At 38.5% G+C, this 23,662-nt stretch overlaps 1 protein-coding gene across 3 annotated transcripts in view; it reads right to left on the bottom strand.

The window, feature by feature from the left end:
• Positions 1 to 7,048: 7,048 nt before the first annotated feature.
• SLAIN2 (SLAIN motif family member 2) overlaps positions 7,049 to 23,662 on the bottom strand; it is an 83,375-nt gene continuing 66,761 nt past the window's right edge. Inside the window, exons 7-10 of one of the 3 annotated variants that reach the window (XM_069105188.1) lie at positions 20,995 to 21,072; positions 20,120 to 20,257; positions 12,321 to 12,642; positions 7,049 to 10,256 (exon numbers count right to left, since the gene is read on the bottom strand). In XM_069105188.1, coding sequence (XP_068961289.1) covers positions 10,190 to 10,256; positions 12,321 to 12,642; positions 20,120 to 20,257; positions 20,995 to 21,072 — 605 coding nt within the window. In that variant the 3' untranslated portion in view covers positions 7,049 to 10,189. The remainder of the gene's footprint in view (positions 10,257 to 12,320; positions 12,643 to 20,119; positions 20,258 to 20,994; positions 21,073 to 23,662) is intronic. The other 2 variants (XM_069105189.1, XM_069105191.1) reach the window with 2 other exon arrangements.

Below are 23,662 nucleotides of genomic sequence, written 5' to 3'. Positions count from 1 at the left end.
CCCACACTTCTTCACCCCTACATGACATGAAGAATGCCTTCCTCAAAGTCTTCAGACATCAATTAGCTTCTCATACACAGGAAAACCTTCACAGAGTTATGTCTTGTTTGGTTCACAGAAAGTTTTTCTCCTCCAAAAACAGCAAATAGGAAAACAAGGAATTTAACAAAGTGTTAAATATCGCCAATTTAACATGTTAATTGCTATATTATGCAAGCAATTTTTTTTTTAAAAACGTCAAGCATAGAAACTAACTGGTCACCTGGCTCTTTCTCTGCTTCTCTCCTCCCACTTCCGGATGCTTATGTTTCTTCATGTCCAGCTCTGCCATTGAAAGCATTCAAGCCTTAGTACAATTGTCTTTGTTGTTCCGGTCTTTTTTTTTTTTTTTTTTTCAGTATAGGCCATGCTTCAAGTCACTTTTTCCCCTGAGCACATAATAACAAACTTTGCAAATACAATCTCCTTTGTCCCCACAATAACCTTGGGAGCTAGTTGCTGTTATTATCCCCATTTTACAGATGAGGAAATTGAAGAAGACTGGAATTAATTGGCTTGCCCAGGGTCACACAGTGCTTGAGGCTGGATCCTGTCCACTGCTACTATACCATGTAGGAGTCTTTGCGCTATGAAACTGGCTCTGTGCATTGGGGGGACATTCACTATTGTGCTGACATAGTGTCAGCACAACAGAGCCCTCTTTTGTTTATCACTCTTTGATATATTTTATAAAGCAGCCATTCACTTTACCTAACTTGAGCTATAATTCACTCCAGTGTGGCTGTCTTTCCTCTATTTCTGGCAGTCATTTAAGGCATTAAGATATAAATAATTTAACTAGATCACCAAGACGGTCTGATCATTAAATGAAGTAATGGTTTCTAATCTTTCTTCCAAGTGTTAACACTTTTTGGAGGTAAGCACTGCATTCTTAATCACTGGGAGCAATCTCTATATACAAACTGAATGGTATATACTGTAATGATGCCAATGTCCATGGAATAGACAGGCAACCTTGATTCCCTCATTATGTTTTTTGCCTCTCTATCTGCACTTTAAAATAACTTACCCTTTCACTTCCTAACTTTTTTTTTTTTATAATAGGATAAACATGGGTTTTATTTTATTTTTATTTTTTTTGCTTTTTGGAGGGCAGTTGGGGTTAAATGACTTACCCAAAGTCACACAGCTAGTGTGCCAAGTGTCTGAGGTAAGATTTGAACTCAGCTCCTCCTCACTCCAGGATTGGTGCTCTGTTCACTGTGCCACATAGCCACCCCTCTTGCTTGCTTTTTAATAGCTTTAAACTGCACTAAGAATCTGGAGGCATCCTTTATAAATAAATTTATGTGCATGATCTTATTTTACAAGGAGGTGTGTGTGTGATATTTAAATAATCACTTGTTCTTTCATGACTTTCATCTTCCCAAACCTTGGCTTTAGTGGCCTTTATTCTGCTGGGTAGATAGTTATTTCAACACTGGAATCCTCCCAAAGTAGAAATCATTCTCTTTAGCCTTGAGTATCCTCTCTGGGACCCCAGCAGTGATTCGGGCTAATTAAGTTTCTGCAGTGTACAACAGCTCTGATCTTCGTGTTACAGAAATCTGTTAATAGTTGGAAAACAAAGGCTCTTGGGAAGTCTGATGTCTCCATTATATAGATCTCTAGCAGAAGAAAGTAAATGAGGTTACACAGAATTTCTCCTCTTTAGTTAAAGTAATAAAGATGAGCTGGTTACTGTGACCTCACTGTTTCCCCGAACAGCTTCAGAGTTCTTTGCCATCATCACCTAAGCAGTTGTGATGGTCAGACTCTCAGGAATCAGATGTTTCACAAGAGGAAGGGAGGTCGCTCTGGGGAGGGCAGCACTTTGAGAGTACCTGGCACATAGTAGGGGCTCAGTTATTACGACAAAGCCAATTTTTACAGTGCTAAATGTCTGCTTAATCAATGAAAGGCAGCGAGGTGGAGTAGGAGAAAAAGACCTGAGCTCAAAGCTGGCCGCAGATGCTCATTATTAGCTTTGTGATCCTGGGCAAGTTACTTAACTTCTGCCTCAGTTTCAAGTGTAAAATGTGAGTAATAATTGCACCTAACCTCCCAGATTTGAAGATTAAATATTTGTAAAGTAGTTAGCACGATGCCTGTAGGTGCTTAATGTTTCCTTTCTTGCTTCTTGTTAAGTTTTATAAATCCACATTGTTGACAGAAAATAGTTATTTGCTAGTGAATTAGAAGCCTAATTGCCATGAATACTTTATTTTTCAAATTCAGCTAAAGGGATATTCACAATTTTTGTAAAACAGCCATAAGAATGTCAATTACTGTTTTGTAGAGCTTCAGAGGAGAAATGGCTTGTACATAGAAGAGTTCCATCTGAACCAAGGCAATTGATTATTAAGTATTAAAGGACTTTGGAAAAAGTTTTAGTTTCCTTGTTAAAAATGCATGTTGGCCTTATCAGGGAATCCTTGTCTTACTTTGCTACTCTGATAAATAGTAATTAGGGTACTCTTGCCCAGTTGTTCTACAGAGTTGCAAATGTGATATGTAGAGTGAAATACTGCATTTTCTTTATTTAGATTGCCCTCAAGTAAACTGACACAGTAAACTGAGAAAAATTAATTCAATCCCAGAAACACTTACTGAATCCCTATAAAGTGAAGCACTATGGAATGAACTACTTTTTTTTGTTTGTTTTTTTGGAGAGGGGAAGGCAGGGCAATTGGAGTTAAATGACTTGACCAAGGTCACACAGCTACTAAGTGTTAAGTGTCTGAGGTCTGATTTGAACTCAGGTCCTCCTGACTCCAGGGCCAGTGCTCTATTCACTGTGCCACCTAGCTGCCCTGAATGAACTACTTCTACCCAAGTGCTGGTTTAATAATAATTTAAAGTGGATATAAAGTACAGATTTAGGGATAGAACTGCCTCTGATTTGGGTGTTATAGAGAACTCCCATTGAGGAAATGCCCTCTAGTAAATGGGTCAGCTGCCCAGAACACTGCTCTCTGCTTTGCTTTTCTTTGTCTCTCTAGCAGTTAGCACAGGGCCTGAAATACTTCTGACTTGACTAAAAGGTTAAATGTCTTGTCCAGGTCACCCAGCCAGTATGAAGACACAGATTCTAAAGCAAGTCATCTTAAGTTTGAGGGCAGCTCTCTAGGCCCACAACTGACCTACCTGTAAAACTGTTAACATTGTGAATCTGTCGTTTCATAGCCTCTGATTTACATCCTTCCCTCCACCCCTACACCAAGACCATTGAGCTTATTGGAGTGGACTTTCTTGGATTCCTTGTGCTTCATCATGTCTCTGCGCCTGTCTTGCCTGCCATGGCCTTGCCTGCCGTGGCCTTGCCCGCCATGGATTAGTTCTGCCTTCAGCTTCTCTCCTGCCACTTACTTGCTGCAGAAAGCAGATGGAAGAAGTAAAGGAGCTATTTTGATCTGACACACTACAAATTTGTTATCTAATCCCACTGGGCCCTCACTGCTGAAAGGCAGTTCTTGTACTTCTCAACTAATTGTGACACTTACCTTTCCTCTCTTCAGGCCTCTTACACCACCTCTCTTCCTCTAGGCAAGATTTCACCTCATACTTCACTAATAATTGCAACCACTTCCTATACATTCCCTTTTTTCCCTTATTCCGCATTTTAAAACTCTGTGACATCTAGTCTGTTCTCTTGTCCTTTATTTACTCCAGTGTCTGTCTCTACAAAGAGAATGTCAGACTTGTACCTCACTCATACCTTCAGTTCATCCTCTCCCACATCCTTAGGCAGACGGTCCCCTACAATTATCCCCTTTCTTTCTCTAATCTTAACTCTTTCACTATCTAAAGATTCATGTCCAGGTCTCCCCCATTCTTTTTAGAGGGCAATTCGGGTTAAGTGACCTTGCCCAAGGTCACTTGGCTAGTTTTTGTGTTAAGTGTCTGAGGCCGGATTTGAACTCAGGTCCTCCTGACTCTAAGGGTGGTGCTCTGTTCACTTCGCCATCTAGCCGCCCCTGGTCTCCCCCATTCTTAAAAGCCCCTCACTTGACCTTAAATGTTAACCTACTTCTCTCCTTTCCACATCCAAATGCCCAAGATTCTTCTCTCATTGTCTCCCCTTCCTCTTCTTGCATACCCAGTCTCTTGAACTCTGGCTTTCAGTTCATCTTTCTGTCCTGTCACCAATGAGATCTTCATCACCAGATCTGCGGCTTAATCCTTCTTGCTCTCTCTGCAGCACTGGACACTGCTGACTACCCTCTCCTCCTGAATACTTCACTCTGGGTTTCCACTACACTGTACACTCCTTCTGTCTCCCCCTGCTGAGTCCTCAGCCCTAGCCCACTTCCTGTGGTTGTATGCTTAACACTGTCCAGAGTTCTCTTCTCTCTGTGACCTCAGTTTTCACCTCTATACAAATGATATTATCCAACCTTAATTTGCCCACTACCCTGCGCCCAAGTGCCCTCCCCCCCCCTAATTTCCACACAAGTTGCTGCTTGGACATAACTCCTGTTGCCCTGGAGGAGTCTCACACGACTTGTCCCTGGAACAACAGAACCCCTCCATCACTATTCCAAACTTAGGCCTTTCTGTCAAGGCTGCTGCCGTCCTTCCTGTCACCCAAGTACAAACTCAGTGTTTATCAACTTCTCATTCTCACCTCATTTGTTGGAGTAGCCAGTTTTACCTCTACAGCCCTTGCATCCTTCCCTTCCTTTCCACTCACCATCCAGTCCACACCAGTAGCTTCCTAATTGCTCTCCCTACCTCAAACCACCCTTCACTAAGTGAGAGTCATAAAGGACAGGTCTGTCCCTGTCACTCCCTTACTCAGTAAACTCCAGTAGCTCCCTGTTACATCTAGGATCAAAAAATACTGTGCAGACTTCTTTGGCATTGAGAATTCTTGATAATCTGAATCCAACCTACTTGCTGGCTGTTGCGTTAAGTCCTTTCGTGGTGCAGGCAGACTGCCCTTCGAGCTCTCACAAGGCATTCTCTCTCTTTCTCCCCTGCTTTTATACTGGCTGGTCCTTGTGCCTAGAATGCACTCTCCTCACCTCCACCTTTGAGAATCCCTTAGTTTCCTTCAAAGGTAAAGTCAGGCACTACGTGGGCTTTCCTGATCACTCCAACTGCAGACCCCTCAAAATTATCCTATTTCCCATGGTAGCTTTGTAAGCGCGGGGACTTTCATGTAGGTCCCTAGCCCAGCAACTGGCCTATAGCTTATTAGTAAAACCTTACCTTTTGAGATCCTTCAGTTTGTTTAAAAAACAAACAAACAAAAAAAACCTTAGTGGTCTGGCCAGAGCCTCTTCACGGACTTTGTTTTAGTGTGCTTATCTCAAGTATGGATAAGTTCACATTTGCATCTCTTGAGATGTCAGTTTTAAATGGCCTTTTGCATTTTTTTTACACTTAATAGAAAATACCAGGAATTGGCAGAAAAAAGAATTTCACAGAATTGGATATAGGTGGTCTTACTTTTGAGTCAGTTAAGTCTGAATGAACCTGAAAGTCTCTGTAATATCAAAAAATTTTACATACAAAATAATTTTATAGTATGACCACATTCATTCATCTCATAAATATGACAAATGAATTTATTACAGAAATATCAAGTCACAGTTTGCACTTCTGGTAATTTTCCCCCAGACATAAACTAATGTGCCAAACATTTCCTCCCATATTGCTTCTATATCAACCCTGTTGAACCCCAAGTCTGGGGATCCACCTCAATGTTTCCCAATTTCCTTTGTGATATGAAGAGTTTTGTCTTAAAAAAAAAAAAAGGTTTTTTTGGAGGGACGGAGGCAAGGCAATTAGAGTTAAGTGACTTGCCCAAAGTGACACAGCTAGTATGTCGGGTGTCTTAGGTAAGATTTGAACTCAAATCCTCCTGACTCCAGGGCCAGTGCTCAATAGACCACTGCGCCAGATAGCTGCCCCAACAGTGTTCATCTTTGATAAGAATTCAATGCTCACAATATTTATTCTTCTCAATATCATGTTTACAAAAATTATAGTGGGTCACTTTCCTTAGATCTATTACCTAAGTCCCACAAGTATATTCCATGCCTAAAAGTTTTATGGCCAGCTTAGTTTGGGAAAACTGTTCTAACCCAAAAGCTAAATCTTCCCTCTATTCTACTTTCCCTAAGCACATGCTCTTAGTGAACCAGAAGATGCCAAGAAATAAGTCAAAGCACACGCCTTCCTGGGCATCCAGGGGCATATGGGCTTAACAGCTGTCTTCCAGGAATTGATATGCTGATAGTAATGTCGAAAAGCTTACTGAGATTTTTAGAACTATATAATCATTTCTTCTAAGCATCATTTTAAAATAGCTTCCTTCTACAATGGTAGAATGCTCTAAGCCAGACTATGTCTTTGTGACGCCTCTCAAGATGTCCCAAAAAAATCAATTCTGCTCTCTCTGCCAGAACTGTAGTAAAACTGAATGACATTTCTTGAATTTGTACTTTTGTCAAGGTATAGATAATTTGGTTTTCTAATTCACTGTTGCGTTCCGCCCGCCCACCCCAAAGTAGGGTTTCCTTTATATATTATTTCATTTGATAAAATAAGCTTGCAGCTACTAAGCAAACAAGTCAATGGGAAAAGGAAATCACCCAGGAAAAAGCCAGCGTGATAATCCACATGTGGAGGCGCTTCCCAAGGGATTTAAGAGAATCTAGTCCAACCCTCTGATTTTTACAGATGAGAAAACCAGGCTCAGAAAAGAAAGGTGCTGCTCCACATTAGCAAGGTTACCCAACTACCCTGTGGTGTGGCCAGGACTGGACTCCAGGCCTTCTGACCTCCATTACAGTGCTCTTTCCTATTCTAGTGCATCACACCAGTTGAACATCAACTATTAATGGCACAGAAAAAGAAGGAAAAGATTATCTCTGAAGCCTACAGATTAAATATGATGTAACTTTGGTTTGTGTTCAATTAAAAAAAAGCTATGGAATCTTACCTGTTTTAGGTACTGAAGAAACACTTGCAAAAATGAGTATAAATTTAACAGTAAGCATTATGGTCAGGCTGTTTATTAAGGAGACAACCACATATACAAGTTAATCTATAGGAATGTCTGCAAATCAAACTTCATGTGATCTAAAAGGACCATGCATAATGTCAAAAAATGGACACCTGTACATTTAATTCGATAAAAAGTTAAACATACATAGTCTAGGATCATACTACAGATACACATATCCAGGGGCCACAGACATATCCAGTTAGACTTTTTGAAAACGTTTGCTATAAAAGTGATAAAATCAGTATGGAAACTGGCTGAGATATTAACGGTAAAAATTATCTCTGTGACAATTATGAATGGTCCCCAATTTTTTTATTTTATTTTTTTACAAAATGTGATTCCAGGGTCTGAAAACTGAAGAAAAAGTCAACCCTTAAGAGTGTTTTATATCATACAAATACGTTTTATAGAAAAATGATCCAGCAAATGCTTAAGAGTTAAGAATATTTATATTTTCTAATTTTTACACTTTTTATTAACACACTTACAAAAAATAACATCCAAACACTGGAAAAATTAAATAACTTTGGAAGCAGAGCGCAAAGCTTTCTGCTTACATATAAGTGACAATTCAGAGCTGTTGGCACAAAAAAAAAATCCACATTCATAAAATCCTACTATATATCAAACATAAGTTAAGTAAATCATAGGCACTAGTTTATCAAATCCACATTTCTTCCATAAGTCTAACCACAGAGAATCCTTAGAGTTCCCCAAACAGAAAAATTGGCAGTGCACAAAGGCTTCCTAGTTTAAAAAAATCAATTTTTCTCTTCAGGAAACCAGAAGCCAAATGTCTGTGGTAGTAGAACAGCAGGTAAAAAGGTTGCTTTACCAAACCCAAGTTCAGAATACCTTTTTAATAAGTGATGAAGTAGTTCAATTTAAAAAATATATATATTTTCAGATGCAGCCATTTAAAAACAAAGTTAAATAACCTGAATATTCCTTTTGAAACTCATTTTCAAACTGAAAGATTAATTTTTTTTCATAATCAATTAAAATTCCTATTAGACTGCAGCATATTTTTTGCAATGTTGCACTGAAAACAGGCCTGTTTTTATGGCAATAGCTAGTTCTTTCACTTATATGCTATATTTAAGTGACATCACCCATGTAGATGTTATGCTACAGCTGGCCTATGTTAACAAGGTGCTCAGAGGGAAAGTCAGCTGGTAGTAGTACAAGGTTGTTGAGCTACAGAAAGCCTTGCTGCCTTTTGTCCTTGAGTATTCAATACTGAAATATATCTTGTGGCTATGTTCTAGGAGAAGGTAGTCAAATCTATCAAAGTATCAGAAGTAATTACTATGTTACATGGCAGGATAAACCACATGAAATCAGTCTGGCAAGGGAATAAGTATTGTCTGAGCTGTATAGGTCTAGTACTTTCTAGTTTCCTTACCTTCCTACTTTCTTTGCCTCTGGCATGTAATATATTTCATGGCTCCTCATCTTGTGATATTCCTAAGTTACCATGGTACTCTACCACTACTGAAATCAGTATTTCACTGGAATTAAAAGGACTCATTTATTCTTGTTTTAAGATTCCCACTGACACTGTAAAACGGGGATTTTTACTGTGTATTTTGTCCTTTTTTTAATCCATAAAACTCAAGGCTCTACCAAAAGATTCCCTTGCCTACCAGTCCTCCCACTCCCACTTCACTTACTCTAGCCAGCTTATTTCTTTGTTTAACAGACATTAGAACTTATGTTTGGTTATCTAAATCTTTTTTAGGCTACCAAAGTCCCAGTCTTCTAAATCTATGGGGCGTGGGGGTGGGGGAGTGGAGAGAAGCTTAAAAAACAAACAGAAAAATTTCTTGTAAAGTGGAGTTCTGTCTGACAACCAGATGGGTAAAACCAATGAAAGTGTAGACAAAGGTAAATTTGATAGCCATTATATGGGAAGAATTTAACATTCTGTAAACATATGCAGCAGGTTTCAAAATGTTAGCAATAATGCAAAAACAGATATAAGGCAGAATACATCTTCTAAGGGACAACATCTCCAAAAAAAATTTTAAAACATAAAAGAACAGGATTCATTCAGCAAGCTATTTTTCATACCATGAAACATAACTATATATGTCATTTGGTATCAACAGTACAACTACATGTCCAGAGATTTTGTGTAAGTGCATAGATTTTCCTTCGCTGTTATTGTATACAGTTTTGTTCCAAGCTATAAGCACTGAGGTGTGATAATCAAGAACGAATAGACAGTAGAACTTGCTCTTTTTCTATCAAGGAAACCTGCTAATACAACTACCAAAATTTACCTCTCAATTCTACTAGTGAACAGCATGTTAACAAGCTGGCTTCAATAGCAAAGGTCGTCTTTCCTGAGCCAGGAATTATGAAGTTTGGAAAGATTGTACAACTGAGACTAAGCCCTTTTGGCAACAAAAAACAAAATTCTGATATGTCAATGCAACATGCAGGATGCAGGCTATAATACTAACTCATGTTGGTGATTTATATTAGCTACATCCACAACTTAGGATCAGATAATGCCATGTCTACTAGGGTAAAACCATTTCTTTAGTAAATCTCCAAAATAATTGCTGCAAGAGTTTTTTTAAATAGACTTTTTTTTTTTAAACCAAAATGTTTTTCAATTTATTGTTTGAGTCCTAGGGAAAACACTACTTTAGACAATTGCAATCAGAATATTAGCTCTCACTGAAACACATTTATTGGTGGGAAAAATGTATTTTTTATACAGCTAAAGTAGGCTGAATGTTCTGGATAGCTCGAATAGATCCTATTTCTTGTGCACAGAGATGCACGCTTGGATGCAAATGGGCATTACTCTTTGGCATCTATTGAGGTTTTTGCCCAGACATTGGCCTCTGTCAAATACTCAAAAATTAACTGGGTTTTCTAGTAAACAAAACTAAAAGTGATTTGATGGAGAATGATTGTATGATTACCAAACATAGCTGATGTTAAATGTCATTAAAGTGCTGCTTGATCATCTCTGTCAGTTTGTGCTAATTAAGACAGAGAGGGGCTGGGATTTTACAAATCCCAAAGTCACATCTGAAGAGTCTGCATATAAAGTTGTTTTTCAGTCTGGTGAAGGGATGTCCATAAAGCCGTGGACCCTGTATTCTTCTCTGCTGGTCAGTAACAGCCATCTTTCCAACTATCATCTTTCATGCTACCATATGTTTTAGGAGCTGGCAATGATCTGAAACAAAACAGGTACACATTATTGAAAGCTGAGAGGCTATATATTAGACCTTTATTAAGCTACTAGCAATAGGACCCTCTCCCAACCCCCAAAGTCTTCCACATTCATAAATGCATCCGTTTATTTATTTATTATTTACATTTATATCACTGGGCATTATTCTCCTGAGGGCAGGTCTCAGAAAGGTCTCAAGGTGGAAGAGACCAGATCTGCTGTATTCTGAATAGCTATTTGATGGTGGAAGAAGTATAGTGGATTCTCAACCACCTTCCACAAATTAAACCTCACTATTTGTAGCTGCCCCAGTCCATCTATAGTAATATCTCCTAGAGTCCTAGAGGAAAAGAAGAGTAAAATAAAAGGTATGTTTTCCAAAAGTCTAGAGATTATACCAAATTTATTAAAAAGAGGGATGATGTAAGTTAAGACATAAGAATTAGAATCAGAGAATCACTCGGTGACAGTGGTAAATAAAACCAAGTAAAACATGACACATACTGCAAGTAAAGAGCAATTCTTGATACATAAATTACCTTGATTTTTATAAAATAAGCTGAAATGATTGCAAATCACTTATTAGGTGCCAGGCACTGGGCGAAGTGCTGGGAATGAATACAAAGGCAAGAGAGTCTCCTCCATTCTACAGGGAGAGGGGAATATGTGGGTTGGAGTGGGCATATACAAAATAGGAACAAGGTAAGCTTAGACATAGAGCACTAACAGCTGGAGAGATCAGGAACAGTCTCCTGCAGAAGGGGAAGCTGAAGCTGTGTTGAAAAAAAAAACCCAGGGATTTAAGAGGAGAGGAGTCAGAGTATCATATACGCAAGAGGAACAGCCAACACAAAAATAGGCTGACAGAAGTGTATGGAGGGGAATAATGTGCCAAGAGGCCTGGTGTGGTACAGCTAGTCTGTAAAAAGCTTCAATTGTCAAAAAGGATATATTCAATCCTAGAGGATATTAGGGAACTACTCAGGTTTGAGGCAGGGGAGTTCTAGGAGCAAAGTGACATCATCAGATCTGTACTTATGGAAAATCACTTGCGAGGTAGCTCTGCCTGAAATCTCTCCTCACTCCAAAGTCTAGGATAAAGTACTGTGGTTGTGTGAGTAGAAAAATTGGGGGGGAAGGGGAGGGGAGAAATGGGGCTGTATATGAGAGGAAGACAAATCAAAAGACTTGGCAATTGATAGTGGGTGTGAGTGTGTGTGTGTGTGTGTGTGTGGGGCTGCGTGTGTATGCAAAAGAATGAGGAATCAAAGATGACATTAAGATGGACAGACAGTGCAGTCCCCTTCACAGTGAGGAGGAGTTTTGTTTGGGACATACTGGGTGTGAGATGCCTCTGGAACATATAGCTATTGCAGTCCTAAAGTTCAGAAGAGGGTTCAATGTGATACATATGATACATGTCTATGGAGTCATCTGCATGGGGACAGATGACTCTATAGATATGTATCCATGGGAGCTGATGAAATAAAATGAGAAAGTATAAAGACCAGAACAGATTGAATCAGGGACACAAAGAAGACTAAGACAGGTGAGAAGTCACTAGTGTTGCAAAAACCCAAAGGAGAGAAAACCTGCAATGAGGACGAGCAGGGTGAGAATTATTAGTAAATTATTATATAATAAGCATTCATATATAGCACGTGGCATATTATCTCATTTGGTCAATAAAAGGCAATTAGAATTGGCAAATTAAGAGATCATTAGCAAAATTTTTCAATGAAGTAAGCACTTAAGTGGGGAAATATTTAATTGAAATATCATAAACCAATTGAAAAACATCATTTGTTTTAACTTTTCCAAAACAAACAGATGTGTAACAGCATCACTTTTTCCAGATTGATGATCCAACACTCATCATCTGGAGCATTTTGACAATTTATTCTGAACCACACTGGTTTAATTAAGTCTCAAGAACCCTTCCCAAAGCTTTTTTAAAGCAACACAAAAACTCTACTAAAGCTAGACCCAGACTGACTATCTTTAATTTAGGTCTTGCCTGTGGCTCTGCATTTACATTTTATTGCATGTCATTTGGCCCCCACTTACCTGCGAACAGGCTGTGCAAGTTTGCTGCGAGGCACTGGTATTCCCCCAGCAGAAGGGGCACTAGGTCTGGGCAAGCCACTTCTCATTCCTGTGGTCCCTGCCGGTCTAGTGAGAGTAGTGCTATTGATGCTGCTGACAGGACTAGGTGAGACGGCATTCTGAACTGCAGGTGGGCCAGGTGAGGAATTAGTCTGAGTGAGCGGTGCCGTTTCTTGACCCCCACCAACAGGGCCAGGGCCGTGATTATTAAAAGCTTTCACTGGCTGTCGGAGAGCCAAAGGAGATGGTGCTGCAGGGGAGCGGAATTTACTTGGAGAAGGTACTATATAGAAAAATAAAAAAAGAATAGAATACTTTTCCATGTAAATCATTCTAACTCAACATCTTTGAGAATTTTAAATTACTCCTTTTGTTAATACTAAGAATATTTTATATTCTATAATAAATCAATTATTTATCATTACAGTTTGTTCACCGATGGTCCATAACCTGAAGTGTAATGTAGGGATAGGAGAAAAAGGCATAATAAAAATTAAACAGTTAATAATTAATAATTAAAATATTAAAATATATTTATTATGAGGTAGGTAATACAGGAAATTATCCACATTATAGTTGCCCAGGGTCATAGAGCTAAAAGAGGTAGAGGCAGGATTCAAGCTCACATCTTCCTGATTCCAAGTTAAGTATTCATGATACACATACATACACCCTGCCTCACTACATTCACAACTGGCTCTGGCACTCAATTTGTCCTCCAAAGGTGAAAAAAAGGAATACCCAGGTTGGTTTCAAAGTACTCTATTATCTGGATAGTTTCTGTAAAAAAACTGTATTCACCCATACCAATTCATGATGCTGGGATAGCATAACCTACCTGGGCAGCACCAGCATTAAGACTGGAACCTCCATTCCTAAGCCCAAAATGGCTACAGTGATAAGGGCCCATGGACCTCCCCCACTGCACATTTCTACTTCTGAAGTCCCTGGAGTGGCTGTTACCATAGCTACCATAGGGCAGCCTCTGTTTAGGATCCAGCAGGCCTGCTGCTAATCCAGTTTTCTTTGCATATGCCTGCGCATTGGTGTTACCTAGACTAATTCAAGTCCTTTCCTTATTATGCTCAGATAATACTTAAATTAAGTCTTTAACAAATTAGCCTAGATTCGCTTATTTGTAATAAATACTCAAATTCTCAGTTGTAATTGAGCTGCGTCCTTTTTCTGTCATACCTCAGGAACCTCTTCATTCTACAAGGTCATTTAATCCAGGAAACTCAGGCTCTGTCAGTACCCTAGGATCCCTCCCCCTTCTTCCAGATGGAGGAAGGACAGCTCCTCCCAGAAGTTCCATTTAAGGTGGGCACCCAAGCTACTGCCACTCCACCCTTTTCTCCCATTAGATTGTAAATTTCTGGAGGGCAGGGATAGTCTTTTGCCTTCTTTGCCTGGCACATAGTCAAATATAAGTGGATATGTGTTCTCATCATTTTGGAAGTTTACCTCCAAAACTTCCAATGATCCAGTGAATTCTTGACCATGGCTTTCCATCCCCTAAGTCTGCAGCAGAAAGGAAGGTATCATCTATCTATTCAATATGCTGGAAGCTTTTGTTACTACCTGTGACCCTTAACAATTCTTGCCATGTGTCCATTTCTGTAATAGAGAGTTCCTCATTGCTCACCATTTGTAATTTTTTGGAAGAGAGCTGTAATCACTCAAAGAAGTATTTTATAGCCTATTCAGCCACAGAAAAAGACCAAGTGCATGAAGAATGTCTATTGCCCAGACTTCAACATGCATCTCAGTGGACACCCTACAGAGCTTACCCAGCAGTATGTACATCTGGGTCAGACCATCCAGATAGACAATGAGTTAGGCTCAGAGTTCAACAAGAGATGGAATGTGGGTTGAATATTTTCATAAAGTTAAAAACTCCTTTACTGACCCCGAGCTTCCTGTGAAAGGAAAGGTCCATCTTTTTAAATACTAACATGTTATTATATGGCAAGATATAGAATACAACTTTCTAAAAGAATTAACATAATTATCACACACATCAAGGACCATGGTCGGTGTGAACAGGAGTTCAAAAATATATTATGAAAATAAGTAGACAAGAGATTTGCCTATACAATAATCAGACAGAAAGAAATTAACTTTGAAATGAATAATACCTATATATATATTATATATTACACACACACATATGTAACACCTTTTTTTGGAGGGGGCTTTTTGGAGGGGAGAAGGTAAGGCAATTGGGGTTAAGTGACTTGCCCAAGGTCACACAGCTAGTAAGTGTTAAGTGCCTGAGGCTGGATTTGAACTTGGGTCCTCCTGACTTCAAGGTCAGTGCTGTATTCACTATGCCACCTAGCTGCCTCCCCAACACTTATTTTAATAGTATACAGCTGATGCTAAGATAAAGGGAAATAGAAAATGTCTGCAAATAATCTAAAGCACATAGTAAACTGAATATTTATTTCCTTTCCCTTTCTACCTTCAAAGGAGGAAGTTACTAAGGGAAATTTATATAGGTGTAGATATTTTCTCTCTCTCTCCCCTCCCCTTTAACATCAAGTTTTATCAGCCTATGGCACTTACCATAATTTGAGATGGTACAATTCTACCTCTGAATGGTTTCCGGCTAGAACTACCTAAAATTCCTTTATCTTGGACAGAATGCAAAGTGGGTAAACGGTCTGTAATGTTCAATTACATTCAGAAGATAAAGAGAAAAGGGCGCTTTTCTGTGAGGTCAGATAGCAGATTCTGGGCTATAGGAGTCATTTTCCAAAGCTCAAGGGGGTTCCCAGAGCCTATACCCCATCAACAGAATTAGCTTGTCTAACCCACTGACCCCCATTCAAAGTAAAATTCTGTTATCTCACATCTTTCAGAATGGCCAAATGACAAAAAAGGAAATGGCAATTGTTGGATGGGACAGGCACACTGTTGGCAGAGCTACAGATTAGTCCACTCTACAAAGCAAGCTAGAATGCTATTCAAAAGTCACCAATTACAACTTCAATCCTTTGACACTTTATATGTCCACTGATCCAAAAATACAGTATTTGCTACATATTCCCAAAGAAATTAAAAGAGAAAGGGCCTATATGTAGCAAAGCATTCATAGCAACCCTTCTGTTGTAGCAAAGAACTGGAAAATAAGAAGGTGCCCATCAGTTGGGGAAGGGCTAAACAAATGGTTCAAGAATGTAACCAAAGAAACCCGAGAAGACTTATGGAAAGTCAATCAGTGAGGTGAGAGAAATCTAAGAAGAATTTACAGAATAACAACACTGTAATGAAAAATAACTTTAAAAGACTTAACTGAGCAATAATGACTAACCACTACTCCAGAGCGCAGCATTCCTCCCATCTGTCAACAGAAAAGTGATGGAATAGAGCAGGTGCATACATTTTGGCCAGTAAGTGGATTTGTCTTGCTTGGCTATACTAACTTCACTCCCAACTCAACCCACGCTCCTCCCATCTCTCCTGTCCTCTCCCATTTTCAACTGTTTTGTCTTCCTCATTAGACTACCCTAATACCACTCTATCCATTCAACATCTCCTCTCTGAGAGTAGGGACATTCTTATATTCTTTTACTTGGATCTCCAGCACTTTGCACACTGTCTGGCACACACACTAAGAACTTTATAACATTTTATAATCTAACATTATGAGAGAGTCATGGTTTTGGGGGGAAGGGAAGATTTCAGACACAGAGAGGAACTAGTGATAGTCATGGCCCCCACAAAGAAATAAGAGTAGTAACTAAGATTTCCTATTAATCCAGGTTACCAAGGAGGCAGAAGCTGAGCATAGCTGCAGTAGGCTGAGCCAATTAGGTTTCTTCACTAAGTTTGGCACCAACACTGTGAGCCCCTGTTGGGGAGTAGGAGGAGGGGAAGTTGGAGATGCATACCAGGCTCTCAAGGGAAAGGTGAACCCCATCCCATCTCCCTCAAATTGGAAATGGAAAGGTCAAAGCTCTGATACCACTGTGCCAGTGGCCGTCCATTGTCCTAGATTTAACAGAGATCCACTCTCAAAAAATTAAAGAAAAAAAAAAAGGAAAAGGGGGGCAAGAGAAGGACAGGGACCACAGATGGGATGCTCAAGACACCATCAAAAGGAGGTTCAGGAGACAACCTAGACAAGTGAGATGACCTTGGAACTAACATGTTAAACTGGCTATAAAGTACTTTCTTTAAAAAAAATCAGGCTGTTTGAAATGAGAGTGGGAGTTTTTCTATATACAATCCCATTTGTTCTCTCTAAATGAAGATGTTTATTGGTGGTTGTAAAAATAGTCATTCCACCACTAATCCTTCCTACTATAAGAGTACCAGAAATTCCTGACTTGAGTTCAAATCCAGCCACAAACATTTGTGACCCTGGGAAAGTCTCTTAATAGCTGTCTGCCTCAGTTTCCTCAATTGTAAAATGAAAATAATAACAGCACCTAACGCACAGGTTATTGTTAAAGTCAGCTTAGCACAGTGCTTGGCTAATGGTGCTTAATAAATGCTTATTCCCCTTCCTTTCCCTTATTCATTTATTAAGACAGCATGAAACGGTAGAAAGAATAAGTATTCGCAGCAAACTGCTTGCTCTCTCTCTTTTGTGTTTTGTTTTGTCCCTTCTTTCTCACTGTTCACTCCACTGGTTGTGATCCTTCTTTACAACTTGACTAATGTTTAATGTGAGGGTATTTGTAGAACCTATATTTGATTGCCTGCCACCATGGTGGGGAAGAGAGGTAGGGGGAGAAAATTTGAAACTCAAGGGACTATGGAAATATTATAAACTAAAAGTAAATAAATTTATAAAAAATTAAATATTAAGAATAATATCTCAGATTAAGCATATGATACAGGCATGCTGCCTGACCTAGTCAGAGCAATCTAGAATTGCTACAGAGCATGAGAAACCTGGGCAGCTAGGGTGTGCAATGGATAGAATGGTGGGCCTAGAGTCAGAAAGACTAATCTTCCTGAGTTCAAATCTGGCCTCACATACCTAACTCCCTGTGTGACCCTGGGCAAGTCACTTTCACCCTGTTTGCCTCAGTTTACTCATCTGTAAAATGAGCTAGTCAAGGAAACAGCAAACCACCCAGTACTGTTGCTAAGAAAACCCCAAATGGGGTCACAAAGAGTCAGACATCACTGCAAATTCTCATGATAGCTTTCTTTAATTATTTAAAACCTCTCCCCATGGAAGAATGGATTCTTTAAGTAAATGGCATGGAAATGTCCTAGATTGAGAGTCAGAAGACCCAGGTGTGAACACTGGTTCTGCCATGTTCTAACTGTGATCTTAAGCAAGACAAGTGGGGGGCGGGGGGAGAGAAGGGGGAGGTTGAGGAGGTGAGAAAAGGGAAAAGATGACATAAATTTATTTCTCAATCTGGGTAGAGATTTCAGGAGATCCATGAACTTGAATGGGAAAAAAATAACATCTTTCACTTTAGCAAATCTCTAACTTAAAATTTAGCATTTACTTCAATCATTGAAAAACATTCTAAGAATCTATAAGCTTCACCAGAATGTCATAACAAAAAAGGTTAAAAATATCTGAACTAAGGTCTCGCCTGACTCTAAATCTATGATCTCTAAACTAATAAGAGTGCAAACAAAATTCATAATAAGTTTGCTACTTAAAAGTAGGATGGGCTTCTCAGGAAGTATCCCTGTCACTAGAAGTCTACAAGTAAAGGTTATATGGACCATGTGTTGGTGAATTTGCAGGTAATTCCACTGAATCCTAAAATCACAATGTATCTGGAAAATAATTTTTCTTTGAAACAAAGGTTAGAAACATCTTCCCCTACATTCCTCATGTGGGGCATCCCACTTAAAAAAAAAAAAAAGCACTCTGTGAAGTCCCTGGCCATTGTAATCCTGACCAAAGCCAGAAATTCAAGCAGAGAAGAATAAGGAGAGCATTTGAGAATATGATAGGGATAGTTATTACAGGAGAGTCAAATGATAGTAGATTATAGAAGATCAAGAGCTATGAGCTTGGATTAGTGGAGAGGATGAAGGAAGAAAGGTCTTCCTTCTGGGGATAAATCCCAATTCTATCCAGAAGAAGCTTCCCATAACCCTTTTTTCTAAAGCCTATTATTCTTTTAAATGCCATAATTTCTAAGGTTTTGGGGGACAGAATAAAGAGGGTGATAGACACAGCCTATTAAGTTTTTTATGGACCTTTGTTTTACTGACAAAGGGGAAAAGGACAAAGAATAAAAAAGTTTTCTTTCTATATTAACATCCATATTTGCTTTTTATTCCACAAGCTGACACACAGTTAAAAACAGATGTTGGGCAATGTTTTTCTACTAAATGCTCCTGCACTAAAGGATCAAAACTAAATTTAAAAATTGCAAACATCAGATAATCACTGTGAATTCTTGTGGAGTCATATTCTGAATATATATATTCAAACATAATTTTCCTGTGTAAGAAAAAAAAACTTTACCATATGTATGCAATTTTGCAAATATAGTTTAATGAAGAGAAACAATCAAAAGTATAGAATTTCCTTGACACTAATTTGCCCTTTAAGAAACATGCTAAGACAAAGGACAGCATGAGAATGAGTTTAAGTTACTTTAAGTCAGCAATTCTTGAAGTGTGGGTTCAAGGGACCTCTGGGGGGAATTGTTATTTTTAATGTAATGATATGTTTAATGTAATAAATAGTTCCATATTTGTAGCTTTCTTTGTCTCCTACATAATTCTGCATGTATATTATTACTCTTTGAGGAAGAAGGATTGCTTGAAGGGTATCACTGGGGTTAAGAAGTAAATGTAGATGGGGCAGCTAGGTGGTGCAATGAATAGAGCACAGGCCCTGGAGTCAGTAGGACCTGAGTTCAAATCCAGCCTCAGACACTTAACACAAAAACTAGCTATGTGACCTTGGGCAAGTCACTTAACCCCAACTGTCCTGCCCTCCCGCCTCCAAAAAACAAACCAAAAAAAAAAACACAACAAAGAAATAAATGTAGAAAGGAAATTTAAGGAAGTCAAAGTTCTTATATGATAATTAGCAAGATTCTATGAAAGAACAAGATGGGTGGGCAGTTCCTTGATCTGAGGGAATGAAAGGTAATCCAAACATAATGGAGGGAAGAAGACTGAAGCATCTAGAAAAACATGACTAGGAAAATAAATTCTGAGGAATAAGATGTCAGCTTTTCAAAACAAAAAAGAAATCAATATAGAATTTTGTGAGCAATAGGACATAGGGTAATAAGCAAAAATTTCCTAGAAAATTAAGAGTATTATGCCTAAAGTAGATGGAGAGAAAAACTATGTTAATTCCATACCAAAAACCTATCTGTAGAATTGACAATTTTGTATAGAAAGTCATTGTCATCAACCAGCATAACCCTCAAAAAGGTATGCTGTCCCTAAACCTAGTTTCCAATATTACACATTATAAATCCCTTTATAATTTTCCTCATTTTTAAAACTCTATGCAAAGTGGTCTTTTTAAAAAATTAAACTAGATTTTTCTTCAGTTTCAATTTTTACTGGAACTCACTAAAATTATTCATACCCTTATATATACACGTTCATGATTTTAGCCTTTTTGCCCCCAGACTTAAAGCAATGCTTGAGGTCTTTAATGAATACTGCTCCCAAATCATACTTTCCTCTCTACCCTGCTAGAATATTTATATAGCATACTGCAATAAGAGAACAATCTCATATCCAAATCTACTACCCCAATACTTTTCCAATCAAAACTGAACCTTCTGCCTCTGCTACTTCACCTTGGTCCTCAGGCCCCTTCTCAGTGTCCTTTTCTTTGCTCCTCTGCTCCTCCTCTCCCATCCACTCCCACCGTCCATGTCTCTTGTCTCTCACTGAAAGCAGGCCGTGGTACAAGTTTAATAGGAGGTTCAGTGGATCTGGAGTCAAAGGACCTGAGATGAAATCATTTCTCCACTACCTGATATAACCTTGGCTAAGTTGCTATAACTTTTTGAGTCTGTCTTCATACCTATAAAATGATTTGGACAATATTACTTCTCAAGTCCCTTTCAGCTTAAGACCTAAAATATTTCTTTCCTAGCTGGCCAATTCATCTAACTTCCTCCTACCAGTCTGGAATGAAATTCCTTGTTTCTAACTCTCATCAAAACTCAACACTTTCAAAAAACCACGAAACTTGGAATAAAGTTTTTCCAAAGATGACAATAATTAATAATCAAAACAATGATTTTGGCTTCCTGTTTTCTACTCACTTCCTTCTTAACTTCATTCTTACTTTTCCCCCCTCTAAATATAAGCCCAGTTCAGACTCTTTTTTTTTTAATGTACAAAATATCTATTCATTCTAAAAAATGTTTTGATGGCACATCCATCAAGTGAAAAATTAAGTTTTTTCAACGGGAAGGAAAATGCCAAATTCCATAATGTTAAGTGCTACATATCACAATGAGTAGCAATAATACATACCTTTGTAGAAAAATCCTTCTTCCTCTGGATTTATCCAGTTAACTGAGAATGGATCTCGCAATATTCTTTTATTCAAAAAAGCATTTGTTGTTTGTCATTATATTTATTACTGAACTTAGTATGTAAAAAAGTGTAATATTTAATTACCATGTGTTGAAACTTTAACTTAGGAAGAGGCTGTAGTTACCTCTTTTTGTAGATGAAGTTTGAAGCAACTGTTTGGCTTTGAGGGAAGTACGAGGCAAATTTTTCAGCCTTTGGGAAGCTGTTGAAAAATAAGGAACTGTAATATTTGTCTGGAAGGACAAGATAAAAGTGCATAGCTTCTGTAAACTTGAAAATTCAAAAATAAACTTGAAAATTTATCAAGGAACAGAAACTAGAAGAAGCATTGTTAGAATTCTAGAAGCAGAGGAATTTTTAATTAGTGCTTGGTGATGCAAAAGGATCAAGAGGTTGAGAGAATTTTAAGTGCAAAATGCAGGTTTTTAGCGACAGTTTCCTCTGCATCAGGAAAAAAAACCAATATGCAAAATACCCATGGGAAAACAAATCACCAGCAGACATGCTACAGAATGCAGATACAAACACAAGACTAAGTGGGGGGCAAAAAAAAGAGAGAAAGAGCATACAGACGTGATATAATGTGGCCCAAAACAAATGCTGTGCTTGTTCAATGCAGAAAACAACAACAACAAAAGAACAAACAAACCCTTATCATTTGCAAAGCAATTATGTAGATAAATTTCCTTAAGGGGAATTTTTTGTAGTCAAAAACAAAAACCTTTCAACCAGATGGGCTCAGTCACAGGGAAGTCAAACATATGACATACAAGTTTTAAATCCTACTTCCACAAAACTTCTTACATTCTGCTCCATTCTTTTGATTCATACTGCTAGCACCCTGGTAATACCAGCACTCCTTGAATGCCTTCCTAATTTTTTTCCCTACCCCAAGGTTCTTCACCTTTTTTTTTTTTTCAGGCAATTTTTCAGGTAACTTGCTCAAGGTTACATGGCCAGTTATTTTGTGTGGGTGCCAAGTATCTGAGGCCGGAACCGATCCCAGGTCTCCTGACACCGGGACCGGCGCTCTTACTCACTGCGCCACCTGGCCACCCCGGTTCTTCACCTTCTAATCCATCCTCAATACATCTGCCAAAGTGACTGACTTTTCTAAAGCATAAGTATAACCCTTTCCTTCCTTAATAGGCTCTACATTATCTCCTAGATAAAAAAAAAATCAGGCTCCCCTGGCATCTAAAGCAGTTCACAATCTGGCTCCGATTTACTTCTCTAATCTTATTATATGTTCATTCCCATCATGAACCCTCTATCCAACAAAACTAACCATCTTCATACAATGTCCCATCTTACTGCCTTTGCTCAGCATGTCCACTGTACCTAGAATGCATTCCCTACTCACCTCAGGCTCTTAGAAGCCCTATAGTCCCTTCAAAATTCAGCTCAAATACCACTTCTGTACATTAGGCCCTATACTCAAATCACCAGCTACCACTACCTCTTCCCAAAAATTACCTTCCATTTATTGTGTATATTTATTTCCTGTATACTTATGTGTACATGTTATCTCCCCAAAACAATGTAAATTCCTTGAGTGCAGGAACCATTTCATTTTTCTCCATGCATAGTAGATGCTTTTAAATGCTTGTTGAAGAATCCAACAAGTCCACTGTCAAAAACCTGTCTGGTTATAAATTACTGCAAATTATGCCCTTAGCTATGCAGGTTAATCTTGATTAGAGGTTCCAAACTTCTATATTAGGATAGGTTATCAAATGAAGAGTTCAAAACTAAACCAGAGTTCCTCCTATTTAAGTGATATGGAATACTCAGAACCAAGATACAAAAAATAATCTAGGACCCACCAGACTAAAGGATGATTCTGCAACATATTAGGTAGGACTCTTCTCTTACTAGTGGGACCACAAGGTTCCCATGCCCTTAATAGGCTTAGGACATTCTGCAACCAATAGTTTAAAATGTAAATCAGTAAACTATTCCAAAGTTGTCACAATGTTCATTCAAAAGGGCATTCACTGGTTCCAAATCTATCCTACTAATAAAACCAGCACAGGACAATGAAAAGAATATAGGCCTTCACATCAAGCAACCTAGGTTTAAATCCCACTTCAGACACTTACTATGATCTTCAGTTTCCTCATGTATAAAATTAGGGTGATACCTGCACTACTAATCTCAAAGGGTTGTGGTAAGGAAAGCACTTTGTAAAACTTAAAGGAATATACGAATGTGTTGTTTTTATGCATTTCAGCAGCCCAGATCACCTTCAGTACCAGGAAGCTTTCTATTGGCACTCATCAAAACAAAAAAATAAACACCAAAAAATCATATATCTGTGTATCTACCACAAAAATCTAGCCAGACAACATTAGTCATTACAGATGTGGAATACGGAAGAAACCAAGACAAGGCAACAAAAAGTAGGATGTATATTCTGCTGGAGTTTTGGTGTTGTTTTAGACACGCTACCTTACTTCAACAGTTTCTCAGCAAAATTATAATTTGGTAAATCAACCAAATACCAATTCCAAATGTTACAGAACATTTACAATTTACAACAGAAAAGACAAGCCTATGTATCTAATTTTAAATTTATTGAATAGCACTAAAAGTGTCAGAGGCAGTGGGATGCTATGGAAAAACTGCTGGCCATAGAACCAGAATAGATCTGCCTCTAGCATTTACTATTTCATAGGGAAATCACCAGCTCTCTGACTTGGTTTCCTCATCTGTGAAGTGGGGGAATAATATTTAAAGTACCCACTTTGTGGGTGTAATTATGTTGATCAGATGAAATATTTTATGCCTGT

Source organism: Petaurus breviceps, unplaced genomic scaffold (assembly GCF_028583685.1).
Source record: "Petaurus breviceps papuanus isolate PSGF00001 unplaced genomic scaffold, PetGlider_PUasm1.0 76, whole genome shotgun sequence".
Classification (NCBI taxonomy): Eukaryota; Metazoa; Chordata; class Mammalia; order Diprotodontia; family Petauridae; genus Petaurus; species Petaurus breviceps.
Note: the sequence above shows the minus strand (reverse complement) of the source record. Positions and strands in the feature narration are given on the sequence as shown.